This window comes from Gadus morhua, chromosome 20 (genome assembly GCF_902167405.1).
Source record: "Gadus morhua chromosome 20, gadMor3.0, whole genome shotgun sequence".
In the NCBI taxonomy this organism is placed as follows: domain Eukaryota; kingdom Metazoa; phylum Chordata; class Actinopteri; order Gadiformes; family Gadidae; genus Gadus; species Gadus morhua.
This window is the reverse complement of record NC_044067.1, coordinates 7,829,626-7,849,225: the sequence shown is the minus strand read 5'-3', so window position 1 is coordinate 7,849,225 and position 19,600 is coordinate 7,829,626. Positions and strand designations below refer to the sequence as shown.

Below are 19,600 nucleotides of genomic sequence, written 5' to 3'. Positions count from 1 at the left end.
CCTATAGGTTTAATAAACTGCCAAAAGTAACGTCATGTAAGGGTTTACTTATATGTAATATTTTTCTAATATACTGTGCAGAGCATTGAAAAATAGTAATGTCTTTGAGAATGTATCTATTCCATAAATCATGAGAATTAAAAAGTGTGATGTGGTATGTTTTGTTTTGTTACACACTTTTGGTCATATCAAGTTGCCGTAGTGTACATCCGCTACATACAACGTGACTTGGGGGTGGAGACTTTATAGTTTGTGTTATTAAACTATACCGTTGACAAGTCTAAATAGCAGGGGTATTTACGTAAGGTAAAGTCCTAAAATGAGCTCTAGCGGGAAAACCATTACGGTCATTGGAAGGTGAGCAGCATATAATTCGTTCATTACAAATGTGTTATTGTTTTGCTGTTAAGTCACTTATGTTGTTTAATGTCATGCATTTACTCATTTAATTGTCATTATTCCTATTCACATCGTACTGGTGTTAATGACGTTTGGGGGGGGGTCATTTGAATGGTTGGAAAGATAACGGAGGTTGTATTTCAGATGACACTATCCCGTGTTACATTATTGTGTGTGTGTGTGTGTGTGTGTGTGTGTGTGTGTGTGTGTGTGTGTGTGTGTGTGTGTGTGTGTGTGTGTGTGTGTGTGTGTGTGTGTGTGTGTGTGTGTGTGTGTGTGTGTGTGTGTGTGTGCGTTCTCCCCTTTGAACATTCTGCTAATTTGTATTGTATTCTATATGTTTGATGCAATATCTATTTTGTGTGTCAGTGGTCTGATTGGCCGGTCTTGGGCGATGGTGTTCGCCAGCGGAGGCTACAGAGTCCGCATCTATGACAACCAGCCAGGCTTGGCTGCCAAGGCCGTCACAGAGATCAGGTGGGTGACCCCTTCTAGTTGACATGAAGGTTCAACTACCTAGTAGTGCATTAACATATCCCCCATTTCCCCCTTCCTGCTTCAAACAAACAAAAAGTTGAAGAACAACACACCAAGGCCAACCAAACCCCCCCCCCCCCCCCCCCCCCCCCCCCACACACACACACACACACACACACACACACACACACACACACACTCACACTCACACTCACACACAGGAATTATATTATCAAGGATCATGCCAGGCACGATTCAGCAAGTTGTACATAGAAAAACTTGTTCTGTGCTCAATCAGGGGTTTACAGTTATGGGACGGTGTTAAACATGCGACACACTAAGATTGCTTCTATAATCACTGTCAGTACATTGTACGTGGTTGACGAAGAACTTGAAACCAATCAGACAGGTTTGTTTGAATGTATCGTTGCTTAGATGTCGTCTTTGATTTTGAATATTTAAATCAAGAGTACAGGATAGTCATTCACAGTGTATTCTAAGTGGATACCAAAAGGTTACTCCCAGCTTAAAGCGTGTCTACCTGTAAGTCCCTCACTTGTTTGATTTATAACATAGAAACACCTAGCCTCCACTTAAGTCACTCAGTCATAACCAATATATAACCAATGCAGCCACATCACATCAACTGCAAAGGCCAGTATAACCAGCAGAGGGTGGCATTCGGTGTGAGTTCTGTTTAACAAGCTGGGAAGTGAGTCTTTACATTCAGTCTCTCCTGATCCCACCAGTAGTGTACTCTGAGCTTCAAGATGTGACCAATTAACACACAATTTCAAATGGGGCAAGACTTTACAGAATATGTTCTGCCTAAGAGTACTCAGGAACGGCTGTCAGGTCAGGCATGAAATCACAGCACTCACAGTGTGTGTGTGTGTGTGTGTGTGTGTGTGTGTGTGTGTGTGTGTGTGTCTGTGTCTGTAACAGGAAGCAGCTGGGGGAGCTAGAGGAAGCCAGCACGTTGAGAGGCGAGCTGAGCTCCTCTGATCAACTGGCTCTGCTGAGCAGCCACGATGACCTGAAGCAGGCACTAGAGGGCGCCTTCTTCGTCCAGGTTGGTATCCCGGTCCCAGGACCCCCCACTCAATAACAGCTTAATGCCGGAAATCACCCACCCATCCTTGGGGATGTTATTCCATGTTTTCCTATTATTTGGGGGTCAAGCAGCGAAGCTGCGAGACAACCATTGTTATTCTATGTTTTCCTATTATTATTTTCCTGCCATGGAAGTCTATTTCAGCCCATAGAACGCCTTGGTAAAAAGTTGAGCAATTCTGCACACTGATTCAGGACAGTCCCCATAATCCCTCACAGCAATTCCGGGGTCGCTAGCTCAAGAGCTCTAGCGCCACCAACAGGTCAAAGCTGGACATGCATTCATGTTTATAGCTTTTGACCCATTCATCCCATTTTCAAAAACAAGGTATCAATGGAAACCTTGGGCCAAGCCAACATCAACTCACCCTTTGTTGTCGTTTTGCGCCATGATGGATTTTCCGTTATCTTGGTTTTTATCAAAAACCTTCAAAATGCATCTATCAAAAATGTTGTCCAATCTTCTCGAAACTTGGCACAGATGATCTACAGATGACATATCATAACCAAATTTGGTACATAGACCCCATGATATCATCACCGGGACACTCATCAAATTGGTGACCTTTGACCTCTAGGGGTCTCTGTAATTATTGAAGATGTGTTTTAACTCCTCTCTCTTCAAATGAGTATATTTCAAACTTATTGTCAATGCCTGGTGATACTGTCAGACCAACCCATATAGCTAATAAATTATTTTTCATGGAAACATCAGAATTTTGCCGCCATGTTTAAAGTTGTCAAAATCAATAGTACATATCCACAGGCCACAAACTCGGTCCAATCTTCATGAAAAATACCATATATGATCTTCAGCCCAAGCTGAATAAATGTGCAAAAAAGGCCTTTTTGACAGCCAATCAAACTTGACGGCAAAGCCTCCCAAACAGGAAATAAAACCATTTCTCAGCAACTCTTTAATTATATCATAGCCAAACTGGAACATAGACTCATGACATCATCCTGGGATCACCCAAACAACTGGTTGACCCTTAACCTCAGGGGGACGTCAAACAGGAAGTGAGCTCATATCTCTGCAAGGCTTTCATGTATCCGAACCAAACTTGGCTCATAGTCTTATGACTCTATCCTGATGATGCCCAAAAATTGTGACATTTGACCTCTAGGGGGGCATTAAAACCATAGCGAGTGTGATCATATCTCAGTCTATCCTTTATTTTTGATGTGAAACTTGTTGAAAGTGCTGAATTTCCTTTGCATTTGTTATGCATTTCTGATTTTGGTCGTACAATCCAAGAAGATATCATTGATGGTAAATATAGATGTAGATGGTGAATAGGTTGCAGGTAAATATAGATAAGGATACTTTAGATATAGTGTTGTACTAGGTGGTAGATATAGGGGTACTTACATAGATTGTAACATATGTAGGTGTAGTAGATTGTAGTTGTTTACTGCTAGGAGCGAGCCAGGCTTCGCTCTATTTTTGAGCCATGTCACACTCAAACCATCAAGAGCTCACCAGCTCCATGTCAGTAATCAGTCCTTTGTGTTGCCAAGGACAAGGAGACAGAACATACACAATGAACATACTTACACTCCCACACGCACACACACACACACACACACACACACACACACACATACAGTCAATGAACGCACACTGGACTTGTGACTCTAGGTCATGGAGATCACGCAGAAAAAGAAAACACAGTCAGCTCTCTGCACAGATAGACGAGAAGACAGAGATGGGTGGAAGACCCTTCCACTCAAAAGGTCTTATGATTTTAATAAGAAGATAAACATTGTGTGTGTGTGTGTGTGTGTGTGTGTGTGTGTGTGTGTGTGTGTGTGTGTGTGTGTGTGTGTGTGTGTGTGTGTGTGTGTGTGTGTGTGTGTGTGTGTGTGTGTGTGTGTGTGTGTGTGTGTGCCTGACAGACAGATGAAGAGAGAGAGGAATGGAGAGAGACAAGACAGAGAGAGAGGGGAACAGAAAGAGAGAGACTAGCATTACACAAAGGGTAAATCAATTCTAGTGATCAAACTGATTCCAGTATAATGGGCTATTCAGTAGGATCAAGGAAGTGACTCCCACCCGCTGGAATCCTATCACATGGGGTCAGGGCTTTTTTGTCGTTGTGACGAGCTCACCCGTGAATTACAGTATTGTCCGGTCATCGATTAGCACCTACCTACATAGCACCCTTTCTACAAACTGAAATGCTCAGTATCATGTGGCCTTGGTAACCCAAATATCCCACATTGAGGTTGGAGCATGGAAGATCTAACACAGAGACAGACATTGTGAGGGCATAAGGATAGGGTTTTTGACTACCCCGACAAGGGTTCTTGGTTCAAATCCCAATGTCGAAACCAAATGGCAGCCATGACCACTTGTTTGTAAAGCCCTGGTGGAAGTGTCTAAAATGCAGTTCCTCTGTGGGCCTTCTGTATTTACTCCCACACCCCTACCTGCTCCTTAATGACCCGTCTCTGTATTAATGGGCTAACCCATACCTGCTCATTAATGACCTTTCTCTGTATTAATGGTCTATCCCATACCTGCTCCTTAATGACCCGTCTCTGTATTAATGGTCTAACCCATACCTGCTCCTTAATGACCCGTCTCTGTATTAATGGTCTAACCCATACCTGCTCCTAATGACCCGTCACTGTATTAATGGGCTAACCCAGTGGTTTTCAAACTGTGGGGCGCGCCCCCCCTAGGGGGCGCCAGAGTTCTTCAGGGGGGGCGCGACGTGAGAAAAAAATAAACCCGAAAAAAAAACCTGAAAGTCGATGATTCAAATCATCAGTCGTACTTCAACTGTAGAAGTAACATAACTAAATCAATTTTCAACCATTTATCTTCGTGCAAACCATTTAACAAATCTACACACTTGTATCTTCAATAATATTTAAACAGAATTTCGATATCATTTAAAATTTCTTCAGAATCACAGTTTTAGTTTAATACCGCTTCGTTTTCAGCTGTTTTCATTGAAGACGTCAGCCCATTCTGATACACCTACTTCTAGACATCGTAACTCATTCATTTTTCAACCGTTTACCATCGTTCAAACCATTAAACAAATCTACACACTTGTATCTTCAATACTATCTAAACAGAATTTTTATAGAATTTAAATTTTTTTCAGAATCACAGTTTTAGTTTCAAACCGGCATCGTTTTCAGTTGCTTATAATAATTGAGGTCACCATAGCAACGCCGGTAAACAAACCCCGCCGAATAGTCGAATCTCTGGACTGAAAAGGCAGATCTGATTAGACTCTGAAAATTCAGAGTCGGGGACCCTGAATGAATCTGTGTAAAATGTATTTTTTTAAATACATTTGAACATCTTAATCTGTGTAAACTGGCAGTTTACACAGATTAAGATGTTCAAATGTATTTAAAAAAGGTTAAGCTAAAACATGCTTAGATAAAGTTGTTAAATTGTGTTAAGAAATGTTTAAAAACGCATGTTGTAATGTTTCAGAAATATGTTTAAAATATGTTTCAAAAATATGTTTCAAAAATATGTTTCAAATGTTTTAAAATTATGATCAGAGATGTTTAAAACGTGTAAAATAATTAAGATAGCTTTCAAAACACAGGTATTTAGAACTTCTTTTTTTGGGGAGGGGGGGGCGGGGGCTCAGCTGAAATTTTTTCTCTGAGGGGGGGCTCACTCTCTCACACTTTGAAAACCCCTGGGCTAACCCATACCTGCTCATTAATGACCTTTCTCTGTATTAATGGTCTATCCCATACCTGCTCCTTAATGACCCGTCTCTGTATTAATGGTCTAACCCCTACCTGCTCCTTATTGACCTTTCTCTGTATTAATGGTTTAACCCCTACCTGCTCCTTATTGACCTTTCTCTGTATTAATGGTCTAACCCCTACCTGCTCCTTATTGACCTTTCTCTGTATTAATGGTCTAACCCCTACCTGCTCATTAATGACCTTCCTCTGTATTAATGGTCTAACCCATACCTGCTCCTTAATGACCCGTCTCTGTATTAATGGTTTAACCCCTACCTGCTCATTAATGATCCGTCTCTGTATTAATGGTCTAACCCATACCTGCTCCTAATGACCCGTCTCTGTATTAATGGTCTATCCCATACCTGCTCCTTAATGACCCGTCTCTGTATTAATGGTCAAACCCCTACCTGCTCCTTAATGACCTGTCTCTTTATTAAATGTCTAACCCATGCCTGCTCCTTCATGAGCTCTGTCTGTGCTGTCCAACCCCTCGGTGCTCCTTAATGACATGTATCTGAATTCACAGTAAGTCACCTTGAACGTAATATAGTACCAATAGTACATATAAAGATATACATCAAGGGGAAACAGTGATCCCAGGGACTTGTGCTCTTGAGGGGCAAAAGAGCTGTGTGTGTGTGTGTGTGTGTGTGTGTGTGTGTGTGTGTGTGTGTGTATATGTGTACTTGTATGTGTACGTGTACGTGTGCGTGTAGCTCTTTGTGTTATTTATATGAGGATGTTTAGGTATGTGGGTAATAGGTATGAGACTAGCTGCAAGTTCCACTCCTCTCAGCCTGTGCGGCGCCTGGACATCATCCTCATCATCATCATCCTCATCATCATCATCATCATGACCTAAAATGATTTGTGGTTCAGCCAGAAAAAGACAGGGGGTTTAAGATGGTTACACTATCACTACTAATCTCTACAATCTACTAATTTAGTAGAAATAATATACTGTAATTGATATATATATACATATATTGTGTGTGTCTGTGTTTCCAGGAGAGTGTATTCGAGGACCTGGCCGCCAAGCAGAGCGTGTTCCAGGCGGTGGAGTGCCTCGTGGGGTCGGAGGTCATCCTGAGCAGCTCCACTTCCTGCCTGTTGCCAAGCAACGTCTTCTCAGCAGTCCAGATGCCGAACCGCTGCATCGTATCACACCCGGTCAGTACCTGCCCCGGGTCACACCTAGAGGCACAGGGGGTGGAGGAGGAGGTGGAGGAGGAGGAGGAAGAGGAGGAGGAGGAGGAGGAGGAGGAGGAGGAGGAGGAGGAGGAGCAGGATTAGTAGGAGGTAGTGGAAGAGCGGGTAGTACCTGCCCAGAGTCACAGCTAGAGGCACTGGGAGGAGGAGGAGGAGCGGGTAGTGTAGCAGGAGGAGGAGGAGCAGCAGAGATGAATCATTATTGGGTTTGAAAGGTTCAGGATCGCTTGAAAAAGAATACACAATACCAAACACCAAACCACTAACTGAACTCTTCTTTGAAAAAAAAATAGTGATGATAACGATGTAACGGTGTGATGCTGATCTTTACTTTTTTGTGCATTTCAGTCAGACATCGTTTCCGCATGAAACCGGTTTCATTCACGGGAGTTTGAAAAATGTCGGTTTTGTGGGAAAATCTAATCCCACGCCCACTGTCCTTGACCCTCGTGGTATTCATATCAACGAGGCTACCCTCTCTTTTCGTTTCTCTGCTGTTACCTTTGGGAGAAAAAATAAGTCATCCACCCTCAGAGCTCAACAGTAATGTCCGATTTGTTTCTGCTGTTCACATGTCAATAGGTTGTCCCTGACCATATAGCCCACCACTGCTGCCCTTTGAAGCAAACATATTAACAAACTAACAAACTATCAACATTAACCATCCCCAAGAACCAGTACTGCCGAACCCCTCTAGTGCCTAACCCCATGCTCATCTTTCAGAGTTCGTGCGTCATGTCATTGTGATTAATTATACTTATTGTGTAATACTGTACTGTGTTTCTGCGAAGTCACAGCTTCTAGTGTGACTGGCTGCGTCTCTCCACTTCAGGTAAATCCTCCCTACTACGTCAAACTGGTGGAGTTGGTGCCCCACCCTGCCACACTGGGGGCCGTGATGGACGCCACACACACCCTCATGACTCAGGTACACACACTGTGATGCTATCTCTCCCTGACTGAGTACACCCACACTGATGGTGCACACAGACGCACACAGGGGGTTCATAACACAGGAACCCAATATGGGCTCAATTGTGTGTGTGTGTGTGTGTGTGTGTGTGTGTGTGTGTGTGTGTGTGTGTGTGTGTGTGTGTGTGTGTGTGTGTGTGTGTGTGTGTGTGTGTGTGTGTGTGTGTGTGTGTGTGTGTGTGTGTGTAGGTTGGCCAGTGTCCGGTGCGTCTCAACAAGGAGATCGACGGCTTCGCCCTCAACAGAGTCCAATATGCCATCATCGCAGAGTCCTGGAGGCTCGTGGAGGTGAGACACACACACAAACAAACAAACAAACTAACAAACAAGTAGGAGGATGATTTGGGTAAAGGGGGAGGGGATGATGGTAAGGTGTAACTGGAATGTAACTCGATATGAAACGCCATGTACTCTCACACACACACAGAATGCATACCAAATGAAATGCACACATGTACATTAATGCCTACACACATGCACATATTCACACACACACCGACATTCTACCATTGTGGAAAGTGTACCCTTGCTTAGTAATACAACACAAAGAGGAAGAAGTTGACATCTCCCTTGCCTTGTCCCCCATTCAGAATCTATAGGCAATTTCCTCTGGCCAATCAGTGTTGGGAAGAATGAACCCAAAGAGGCCAAACCACCAGATTAGCGCTAGCGGCTACCCTAGGGCTCAGTTCCTCTTCCTCTATCGTGCTAACTAGTAATTGGTCGTTTGCCAACGAATCAGTTTGAAGGAACGACTCTTTAACAAGAACGAACCAACCTGATTCCACGTTTTCTATCGTTTGTTCTCCCAGACTCGACTCCCACTCGCTGACTCGCTGTTCACTGTGTTAAGTTAGCAGAGTGGTGAAGAGGGATTGGCAACAACATCCCGATTCCGAACATCAAGCGCTCCACAGCTGAAAGGAACTTAGTTGTAATGTTGTGTGTTAATTGATGACCGCTTGCACCATCGTTCGAGAACGAGGGAGCAGCTGAGTCTTACTGACTCTGCTGAGAACTGTGCACTGTGCATTCCATGATTCCCTGCTACCAGAAACGCGACTGAACGATTCTGAACGATTCTTCTTGGCGAACTGACCGACGCAAACTGAATCATGGAAAAGAATCATGAAATCCATCACTAGAGCTAACCTTTTGAAGCATGGCTGGAAACCCCAAGAGGACAACAGGTGGAAGAACATTAGATTCTGACATTTATTCTCTCCCCTTGATGGGGTCTCTGATATCAAGAAGACCAAGCCAGCGGCTTTGCGTGACGCGTCCGAACATTCCTCATGGCAAAGGAATGCTGATGCTAACAAGAGACCTCAGAGCTATGCCCAAACCCTTACACGGGAGACTTCCTCTCTGGCCTCTTGGCTGTAAACAACGCCGGGTCCAAACCTTGACGCGGGTTCTCAAGCGAAGCTCTCTGGCCTCTTTTGTTGGCCTTCCGTTGCCTCTACTGTCACTTCTTCTGGTCTCCATTGTGTCAAGGAGCCCAGGATTCTTGAAGTGGTTTCTAAGGAGGCTTCAGCTCCTCACCAGCGCGGTCAGACACGGAGCCAGAACAATTGTCACGCTTGGCCAAGTCTGGCCAGCCTTGCACTACTCACAACCGCAGCGTTTGTCTAACTAAGGGGGCTTGCCTCAGCGTAGAGAGGGCCCTCTCTCGATGGTCGGGGCCCCCGGGTTGGAACATTTGGAACCTCACAAATGGCTGAGGCCCCTCATCCATGAATACATTTACATTTAGACATCCGTCAGACGCTTTATTCAAAGTGACTTACAAGTGAGCCTGAGAACAGTCAAAGGATACCATGTACCATGTCGCAAGTGTAGCTACCAAAAAGGGCTGCACAACCTAGTTTCTTAGCAACAACTGGAGCGAATGCAGAGTTGCTCTAGGAATCAGAGATGCACACCTGTGAGTAAATTAACTAGAATAAATGGTATTTATAAAGAAATGTGTGGTCCTGAGAAACATGCGTACAGCCAGCATGGGTTGGTCCTATTCTCAACGCACAGCTGCAGAGATGCGAGCACAAGAGAGCTCCGTTCATGTGGAAACGGGAGGGGATGGCCTCCAACACACAGAACACAGAAGAACTAGACGGAGTCGGTCTGAACTGACCTGAGTCCTGGTTGCACCTTGCCAACGGTAGGAGGGGAAACCACAATGGGAGGAAGCTTTGATTGAAAGTAAACCAATGAATAGCATTGGAGGAAAGATGATTGCCTTGATCATTTAATTCCAACCTGCTTAAAAATATACACATGTGCGAGTCATTATGCATCATTTTAAGTCAGAATTTATAAAACGCAGGTCAGGCGAACCTTGAGAACAACTTGAAGTCCCAGCAGGGCCGCCGAACTGCGGGTATAAGGTACACAGTTGAGGGGGGGCCCGCAACTGGGGGCCAACAACTGTGTATAAAGAAAAAAGAAAAAAAAAAAGATATCTTTAGAATTTTCTGTCAAATGGGACTCAGGGCTACGGCCCGGAGTCCCAGTATTGATATTCTTGAAATTCTTGGTTTTCCAGTGGAACGGGATATTTGCATGGTGCTAAATCATAAAGGAATTTACATTTGAGAATTCAGAAAATGGTTTGGCTCATCCAAAAAGGAACAGAATGGGGTTAACATGTCATGATGACATGTTAAATTTTGCCGACATGCTTGTGTTTCAGTGATAGGGGAATTTAAAATTAATTTCAATCAGAGTTAAAGTAACTAATATTCAACATGTGTGCTTACAATTTACACATATTTAGTGAGTACTTGAGCCTGCTGTTGTCTGGGTTGTGAGTTATGTAGCATGAGCCTGAATGGCTAGTATAGCCATTAGCTGTGAACCTGTTGAACTGAATGAGTCAGCAACCCATCAAAAGGCCATGACACTATTGTAGTTAGGGGAAGGATTTGAACTAACGCACCGGAGAGAGGACCAGGCCAATGTATTACACTGTGGCTACACCCAAACAGGAACTCTTTGCCTGTGAATATTATCTGGCGTCAATATTTCCGTTTACAGTTTAAGCTTTCCCCCCGTTTTATCAGTGTAGTGATTTCTTGCCACGCACGTAGTAGCGGACGTCTCTAGACGTATAGAGGATTACTAGAGGAACCTGATGAGCCTCATAGATGCCAGTGCCTGCTAGTACATACAAATGCATGCACACACACAAACCACCCACACTTACAATAGCAGAATACATGCACACACCCTGCATACCAATTACTCATTGAGTGGGTTGGAGAGTAGACCGGCAAACCTGGTCGTACAGCAGGGTTCGCTTCAGAATGACCTTTTGCGAGGATATGGTGTGCTAGGCTACCCGTGCAAGGCTATGCGTGCTAGGCTCAGGGTGTATCACTCTTATTTGTGCAAGGCTATGCTGTGCTCGAATCAAGGTGTGCTAGGCTACAGTTATACTGGTTAAGCCAAGTCTGGCTGGCCTTTTCTGGACACACACATCAATAATTATTTCCTTGTAAATGTTTGATAATTGTAGCAAGACGACACCCTTTTTCAAGAAACAACATGACAAATCGATATTGCATGTAGACAAAACTGTCGACCAGTTTAGCACGTTAGCTCCTTTGTGGAGTTTCCAGCACGAGATAAAGCGAGATCTTTTAGCCCCAGTCGAGATCCGGGCATCGCTCCAGGTCCAACTCTCGGTGGCACTGGGGTGTTGGGTCAGTAGCCAGCCCTGAAGACCCCACCCTGGTCGTGTGACCCACCGGCCACCCTGGGCAGGACTTCGTTACTGGTTATTTAAACTGGAATTCCCCTTCTGTATGGCCCAGGTGGGGGGTACCAAACAGTCAGTAATTGTGCCTTTTGCATGATAACATTAAAACCTCACTCGACAGAAATGCACACATACACACACACACAGGATCGCGCACACACACACACACACACACACACACACACACACACACACGCACACACAGAAGCATTACTGACACACAGCCTCTTTGAGTGTGAGCCAGAAGTTGAAAGCAGAGCGGCTGTGAAAGGAGCTGGTTGCCTGGGCGATGATGGTAGCGGAAGGACCCCTTTGCACCTGTACCTAAACACAACTCTATTGCGTGCGCATACGCACACACACACACACACACACACACAAACAATTGCAATACACGCACACACATCCACAACACACACATAACACGCATACACAGACTCTTTCTCACATGACCCACACCGAGGGGGCTGTGAGTTGGGGTAATTGTGAGGCAAACAATGACAACCCTGTACCGCACACACACACACACACATCCCCCCCCCTCCCCGACTCCAAGCTTTGATTTCCTCGGGTGCTGGCCAACAGGTATCTGTAGCCTCTCTCTCTGTCTCTTTCTCTCTCAAGCCCCTCTCTTCTACTGTCTCCTTCCCTCTCGTTTTACCTCCATCATCTCCATTTTCGTATCTTACCCATACACAGTCATCTGATTGGCCGATCGCTACATGGTCCCATTAGTTTAGACAGACCCCTCTTGTCCTAAGAACTGATTGGCTCGCTCTGAAGGCACTGGAGCTAACAAAGCTAATGCTAATCTTAAAACCAGCCAGCGAATCCAATTTCCCTTTTTTTTTAAAACCGCACATTAAAGTGTGTAATTGATGCTGAACAGTGTGTGTGTGTGTGTGCGTGTGCATGCGTGCGTGTTTGTGTGTGTGTCTGTGTGTGTTCTTCCTTTCGAACATTCTGCTAATTTGTAATGTATTCTACGGTTTATGCATGTTATAAATATGTTGTGTCTGCTTGTTTGTCTAGGAGGGGGTCATCTCTGTCCGGGATATTGACCTGGTTATGTCAGAGGGCCTGGGCATGCGCTACGCCTTCATCGGTCCTATGGAAACAATGCATCTGAATGCACCCGACGGTAAGGTTCCTCCATGAGTTTCCAAGTCTCATTTAAGCATTGGATTAAAATGAACACATAAGCAATGTTTAAATAAAATATAGAAACGGAAACAAGTACCCATTAGAAGCCGACCATCAACGATGTGTAAAGATTTTCAATTTAAATAACTAAAAGGATGTCAAAATAAATGCAATAAATATTTTACATTTAGGGACTGCTAAGGGCGTGTGGGAGTTTAAAGGAGAGTGTTTACCACAGAAGTCTGTTTTTAAGCGTAAAAATAAAGCATTAAAATTACTGCTATTTTACCAACACATAAACTTCCACTCAACTGTTGAAGTTTATGTTACTTGAATTCTGAAATCCAACCTTCTTTCGTTCAATTTTACCTGCATTCCATTGGCTGAAACAACCAGCCAATGGGGTGCTGGATGATCGGAAACTATTCATTGTAATGATGATTATCTCTGACTGCGAGACATAAATCTGTGCCTTGGAAATGTTTTACACTCATTAAAGTTCCTACTGTAGAAACGTGAGTCGTATCGGCAGAGTGTCTATAAGTAATGTCTGTGTGTGTGTGTGTGTGTGTGTGTGTGTGTGTGTGTGTGTGTGTGTGTGTGTGTGTGTGTGTGTGTGTGTGTGTGTGTGTGTGTGTGTGTGTGTGTGTGTGTGTGTGATGAGAGAAGTGAGAGTTATATGTCAGGCAGATGAAGAATCTCAGTACCCAGTGTGAAAACGTGAAAATAACTCTCCCTCACACACACACACACACACACACACACACACACACACACACACACACACACACACACACCTCTTACAACACATGTGTACTCAACAACACACACAGAGCTGGTGGAACAAAGCCCTCTTTGATGAGGTCTGGTAAGAGCCAGTAATCCAACCCTGCCAGAATCGGTGCGCCGTTGTGCTACAGACACTGAGACTGGGGACCCAAGCTTAACCCTGGCAGGTCCCAGGAGACCCCTGGCTGGTCCAAATAGACCCTTGGCTGGTCATCAGGAACCTAGATGGACTCCCGTAAATTTGATGGACCCCAGAATACTAGCAATCTACACAGACCCCAGAGAACTAGAAAACGAGACAATCCAAGAAAACTAGATGGACCTAAGAAAATCAGATGGAACTTCAACAGCTTGATGGACTACAGAGTACTATACTGACCCAAGAGTACTAGGTGAACTTCAACAACTTGACGGACAACAGAGTACTAGGCTGACCCCAGAAAACTAGATCGACGTCAGAAAACTGGACTGAACCAAGAGTACTAGACTTACACCAAATAACTAGATGGACAACAAAGTGGTCGACAGAACCCAGAAAAGGAGTTGGACCCCAGATAACTAGATGGACCACAGAGTGCTAGACAGATTCCAGAAAGCTCGATGGGCCCCAGAAAACTGGACTGACCCCAGAAAAATAGGTTGACCACAGAAAAAGAAACAGACCTCCAACAACTTCATGGACAACAGAGTACTAAACAGACTCGAGAAAACTAGATGGACCCCTGAAAACTAGACGGAAAAAAAGACTGACCCCCTGGCAGGTCCCCAGGGGACTGGATGCCTCCAGGGAGCTCTAGATCAGACACTACTGATGGATCTCTAGTGCCCAAAACCAGACCATCAGATACTCTAGCACTTAGCTTGGGCCCTCTGCCACGGCTAGAGTCCCTCTCCCCCTCTCTATGTGTCACTCTGTCCTCGCTAGGGCTCTGTCTCACTCTCTCTCTCTCTCTCTCTCTCTCTCTCTCTCTCTCTCTCTCTCTCTCTCTCTCTCTCTCTCTCTGCTCTCTCCTTTGGCTGGGCTCTCAACAGGGAACCTGCAACCTAAAATCTGTTATTAATTTGAGAAGACATCAGACAGACAGGGAGGCAGACATTGCACATAGATGAAAATAGACTTCATATCTGGGAATAGCCCTGCAGAGCGGAGCGGTGTGTGATTTAAGCTCCAGCCGTTATCTGTTACACCGAGGTGAGAGCAGGACTTCCAGTCAGTCCCTGATAATTAAACCATGTTCTGAGCCCATGGCAACTTGAAATTAACCAAGGTCCAGGGTTTTAAACCTTTTGGTCATGAGCATAGCGGGACAAGTGAACATGGTTGCGTACACTTTTTCTAAATTCAATTTTAAGTAGACTTATGAGTGAGTTGTTGTGTTGCGTCTGTGAGAACCCAAATAATGTTTGTGGTTGGTCAGTTTTAGGGTTAAAGCCATTGGTCATTAGGTGTGAGGTCAATCTTAATTGCTGTTACTCAACCTTCATAACATTCAGTTATGGGTGTAGGCTTTTATTTTATTATGAGTGTATCTACAGATTGATTGGAGAACATTTATATCTTAAACTTGAAGCCAACAACAAACCTAAATTGAAGCTGATTATGGATATAGGTGAGAAGGGCCATTGGGAAGGGAGTCCCTATGTGTTACTAGAGAGGGTATGAGGATGGGTGTAAGGCATAAATGTTATCTCCTTAAAGATCCATCAATCTATGGCAGGATTTCCTATTAGAGGAATGTCAAGAAACCTTCAAACTGGCCCTCTTTACAATATCAGCATGGGCAATCATTTGTGAGACTGATTGCGACTGTTCAGAAATCATTAGCTTAAATCATTTGATGCCACTCTACAGAGCACCTCTGTTGTAAACAATGGTTTCATGTTTTCTTTACGTTGCGTGTCCTTCACTGGTATGTTAAGATTGCATACCTCTGGAACACAACACAAACGTTTGAACACAACACAGAAACAGAGAATTATGGGTATTATCCATGATGCATTGCTTACCTCGGCGTATTATTAACTGAATCAAACATTCCCGTTTCCATTATATGTTTTGGTTCTTAATATAACGGACTACTACGTGATGCAAGGTAGTCAAACAGAATACCAGGGCGTGATTCAATGTAAAAATTGTAATCTCATAGTGATAGTAATTCTATTCAGGGTAGGAATGTGAGGCATTTTGCGCATTAGTTTGACAAATTCATTATAACAGGTTAAGGTAAAAGGGAAACTGCTATTTCATGTTATCTTAATCCATCCCTAATCTAATACCTAAACCAAAAACCATTTGAAACGTTGTACTCTTAAATCAACCATCCTTAAAGAGCCACTTGCAGGTTAACATTCCCAGGTCAGGACCTTTTGTTAAGAATTACGGCTGCACTCGTCGGACTTGTAGAGTAACGTGCAGAGTGCAGACGAAGTAAACAAAATATGTGACATGATTTACGCTAGACTAGAGCATAGTGTTGAATGGTAGTGTTGAATCGCAACGCAAAAGCGGTGGTGTAATATTAATCCTCAGAGCTATTGCCCCCTGTAGGTCTGGAGGACTACCTGCGGCGCTACAGAACTGGGATGAGGAGGGTGCTGAGCTCTGCAGGACCAGTGCCTCAGTTCTCTGGAGAAGCAGCGGAGCGAATCACCAAGGTAACCGGCCGCCACTACCGACGTGCTTGACACCACAGCGCACCGTGCGTGGTGTACCGTTTGGTCGATTCACAATTTCATCGTCAGATGACAAGTAGATATCTAACGAAAATTTATGAAATCCAATTTTGATTATCGAGGAACCAAGTAAATGATCAAGTGAAAATATAAAAAAAATCCTGATAATGAATTTCAACTTTGTTTCATAGATCCAAAACAGATTTTTTTTGTTTTTGTTGGAGATTGTCAGATAAAGAAAGCTAATTGAAGACATGCCTTGCACACATTCACTCTTGGGACGAGAAATGGGATACTAAATATCATTGGATTAATCCAGTTGAAGACAATGGTTAGTTGCAGTCGTGTGTGGGTGAGGAATCCCGGGCCAACAGTAATTAAGGAGGCGAGACTCATCATGAGTCAGCGCCTTACCTTTACAACAGCGAAGGTCACAGGACCTACCTTGGGGTCACCTGATTTGCATATGGGGTCTTGGAAGATTGCTGTGTTTTAAAACAGATTGATATTTGATCATGCATTTTCAAAAAAAAATAGGTTTGGAATTTTTCATAAAAATCCAGTTGAAAAAATCTGAATGCCTAATGACCCTCGCAAACTAATCTCTTATTGTACGGGATTGATATTATGGGCAGATAACATAAGTAGTTGGAGGCGCAAGTCAAATGTCAGAACTGAAATTGGGTTCACGGTTCTTCACTCTCTCATACTTTTGGTGTTTTTTATGTATTTGTTAAGTTTCCAGTTGCTATCTTTCATTGAACCCGAAAGTTCTACAGGAGGAACAAAGTGGTTTAAATGCTTTTTGTTCAACACTGTCGTTCTTTAAGTAAAGACACTATGAGATCAACAGAACTGGAGTCAAATACCTTGTGTGTTTTTGCATGCTTGGCCGATAAAGCTGATTCTGTATGTTCCAGTAGATCTGGTTTTCCGTGGTGCATGTAGCGCACCTCTGTGCTCCCTAACCGGTCACATGCTGCCCTGCCCCGTTTAGCCACGCTTACACAGGCCTACCGCATGTGACACGACCCCGCACTAATGCATACACATTACACACCTAGCTGGGAGAGAGGGAGGTCATCAAAGGAGCGGTCTTCTGGTCTCCTTCCCGCTCTCCTCCTCTCCTAATGTGCTCTCTTTTTACCTCCTTTTTCCCCTCCTCCGCCTCCGTCCTCCCTCACTTCCTTTTCTCCCCTGCTCCTCCACCTTTCTCTCTTCCTCTTTCCCCACCTTCCTCCACCTTCCTCACTACCTCTTCTCCAACCTCCTCCGATTCCCTATCTTCCTCTTCCCCCCTGCTCCTCCACCTCCCTCTCTTCCTCTTCTATCGCTCCTCCACCTCCCTCTCTTCCTCTGCCCCCCTCCTCCTCCACCTCCCTCTCCTCTTCTTCTCTCCTCCACCTCCCTCTTTTCCTCGTCTCCAACCTCCTCCACCTCCCTCTCTTCCTCTTCTCTCCTCCTCCTCCTCCACCCCCCTCTCCTCCTCTTATCTCCTCCTCCTCCACCTCCTCCTCTTATCTCCTTTTCCTCCACCTCCCTCTCCTCCTCTGCCCCCTCCTCCTCTACCTCTCTCTCCTCCTTTTCTCTCCTCCTCCTCCACCTCCCTCTCTTCCTCATCTCCAACCTCCTCCACCTCCCTCTCTTCCTCATCTCCAACCTCCTCCACCTCCCTCTCTTCCTCTTCTCTCCTCCTCCTCCACCTCCCTCTCCTCTTCTTCTCTCCTCCACCTCCCTCTCCTCCTCTTCTCTCCTCCTCCTCCACCTCCCTCTCCTCCTCTTCTCTCCTCTCCTCCTCTTCCCTCCAACCTCCTCTACCTCCCTCTCCTCCTCTACCTCCCTCTCCTCCTCTTCTCTCCTCCTCTTATCTACTCCTCCTCCACCTCCCTCTCCTCCTCTTCTCTCCTCCTCTTCTCTCCTCCTCATCCACCTCCCTCTCCTCCTCTTATCTCCTGCTCCTCCACCTCCCTCTCTTTCTCTGCCCCCCTCCTCCTCCACCCCCCTCTCCTCCTCTTATCTCCTCCTCCTCCACCTCCCTCTCCTCCTCTTATCTCCTCCTCCTCCACCTCCCTCTCCTCCTCTGCCCCCCTCCTCCTCCTCCTCCTCCTCCTCCTCCTCTCTGCAGGAGATGAGTGAGTTGATCCCCAGCCAGCCGGAGCCCCTGTCAGCCAGGAGGGAGCGGAGAGACCAACTCCTCATGGGTCTGGCCCGCCTGAAGAAGGAGAAGCCCTGAGACCCAACCTCCTCTGGCCACACCAACTCGGACCTGCTCTCTCTGTGAACCCCGGGGTTTACAAAGTAAAAGTCCTGCTGGATCCTAAGTCTGTGGTTCTCAACTGGTCTGGCCTTGGGACCCACATTTCCCCGTGGTCAAGTTGCGACCCACCTTTATACATTTCAAACCAGGCTATTTTATTCAAAAAAATGAGCTTGTAAACACAAATACACTATTTCATCATGACATGAGTAAACAAATATTTTCATCCCTGCAATCAAAACACATTACTTCTATAGATGTTCAAGTCCTCGACCCTCAAATCTTTGAACCACTTTTGGGTCGCCACCCACCAGTTGAGAAACACTGTCCTAGATCATCCAGTATCTTGGTGGTTAACATTGGTCAGATATAGGTTGTTTTGGTGCTAAATTCTCAGCAGAACTTTTATTTTGTGAAATTTGATTTTGTATCAGGAATTTACCTTTGGGAAAGTTGACTTTTCCTCTGTGCTGAATTAAAGACCTCTCCTTGTGACATTGTTATGAAGTTAATGTATTATAAATTGAAAATAAAAAGGGAGTGGGCAGTAGGTCTACATTAGGAGTGTTGGTTTTAAATATCAATCACGTTTTTTCTGTTAATTATTATGACAGCCATATTGTTGGCCAACAATGATTAACACACTTACAATAAAAAATTCTCACAATTACAGCGGCTGTGTGAAAGACATTTTAAACGCTCCCATGTTTGTTAACCCTCTCACTGTTTTTCGTTTCTGCCGCGTGACGTCTCCGCGCCTATAGAACCATGTGGTTTCCCTTGGACGCCCCGCGTCGAATTCCGCGTGGCGGTGCGACATTCCAGAGTTGGTGTGGACCCGAGATGTACAGTCCATTGACTACCAGCGCTTTAGAGACACAGAAAAGGGAATAACCATCTCCGATTGACGCTCTCAATGCTTGCAGACAAGTGTTTTTTCATACGGATAAATGACTATAAATCGCCTTTACAGGTATCTGCTCGACAGGTGGTTTTAGGCATGAGACTTCCCGACTTGGGTCTGATGTGAGCGGTTAAATACACATAGGCGAACTGTTGTGCCTCAACAACTGTGA

At 44.8% G+C, this 19,600-nt stretch overlaps 1 protein-coding gene across 1 annotated transcript; it reads left to right on the top strand.

Annotated features, from left to right (window-relative positions):
* Positions 1 to 199: 199 nt before the first annotated feature.
* On the top strand, positions 200 to 19,196 carry cryl1 (crystallin, lambda 1). The gene is made up of 9 exons (XM_030343241.1): positions 200 to 357; positions 769 to 876; positions 1,822 to 1,948; positions 6,730 to 6,891; positions 7,763 to 7,858; positions 8,092 to 8,190; positions 12,695 to 12,803; positions 16,143 to 16,249; positions 18,393 to 19,196. Exons 1-9 carry the CDS (start codon positions 320 to 322, stop codon positions 18,498 to 18,500), a joined length of 954 nt encoding a protein of 317 aa, XP_030199101.1. The 5' UTR covers positions 200 to 319; the 3' UTR covers positions 18,501 to 19,196.
* The last annotated feature ends 404 nt before the right edge of the window (positions 19,197 to 19,600 follow it).

What these genes read in the sequence shown, in the direction of transcription:
- cryl1 (XM_030343241.1), top strand. Translation starts at nt 320, where the DNA reads ATGAGCTCTAGCGGGAAAACCATTACGGTCATTGGAAG. An exon ending in AGTCCTGGAGGCTCGTGGAG is followed by an intron (nt 8,191 to 12,694) that starts GTGAGACACACA and finishes TTGTTTGTCTAG; the next exon opens with GAGGGGGTCATCTCTGTCCG. An exon ending in CAGCGGAGCGAATCACCAAG is followed by an intron (nt 16,250 to 18,392) that starts GTAACCGGCCGC and finishes TCCTCTCTGCAG; the next exon opens with GAGATGAGTGAGTTGATCCC.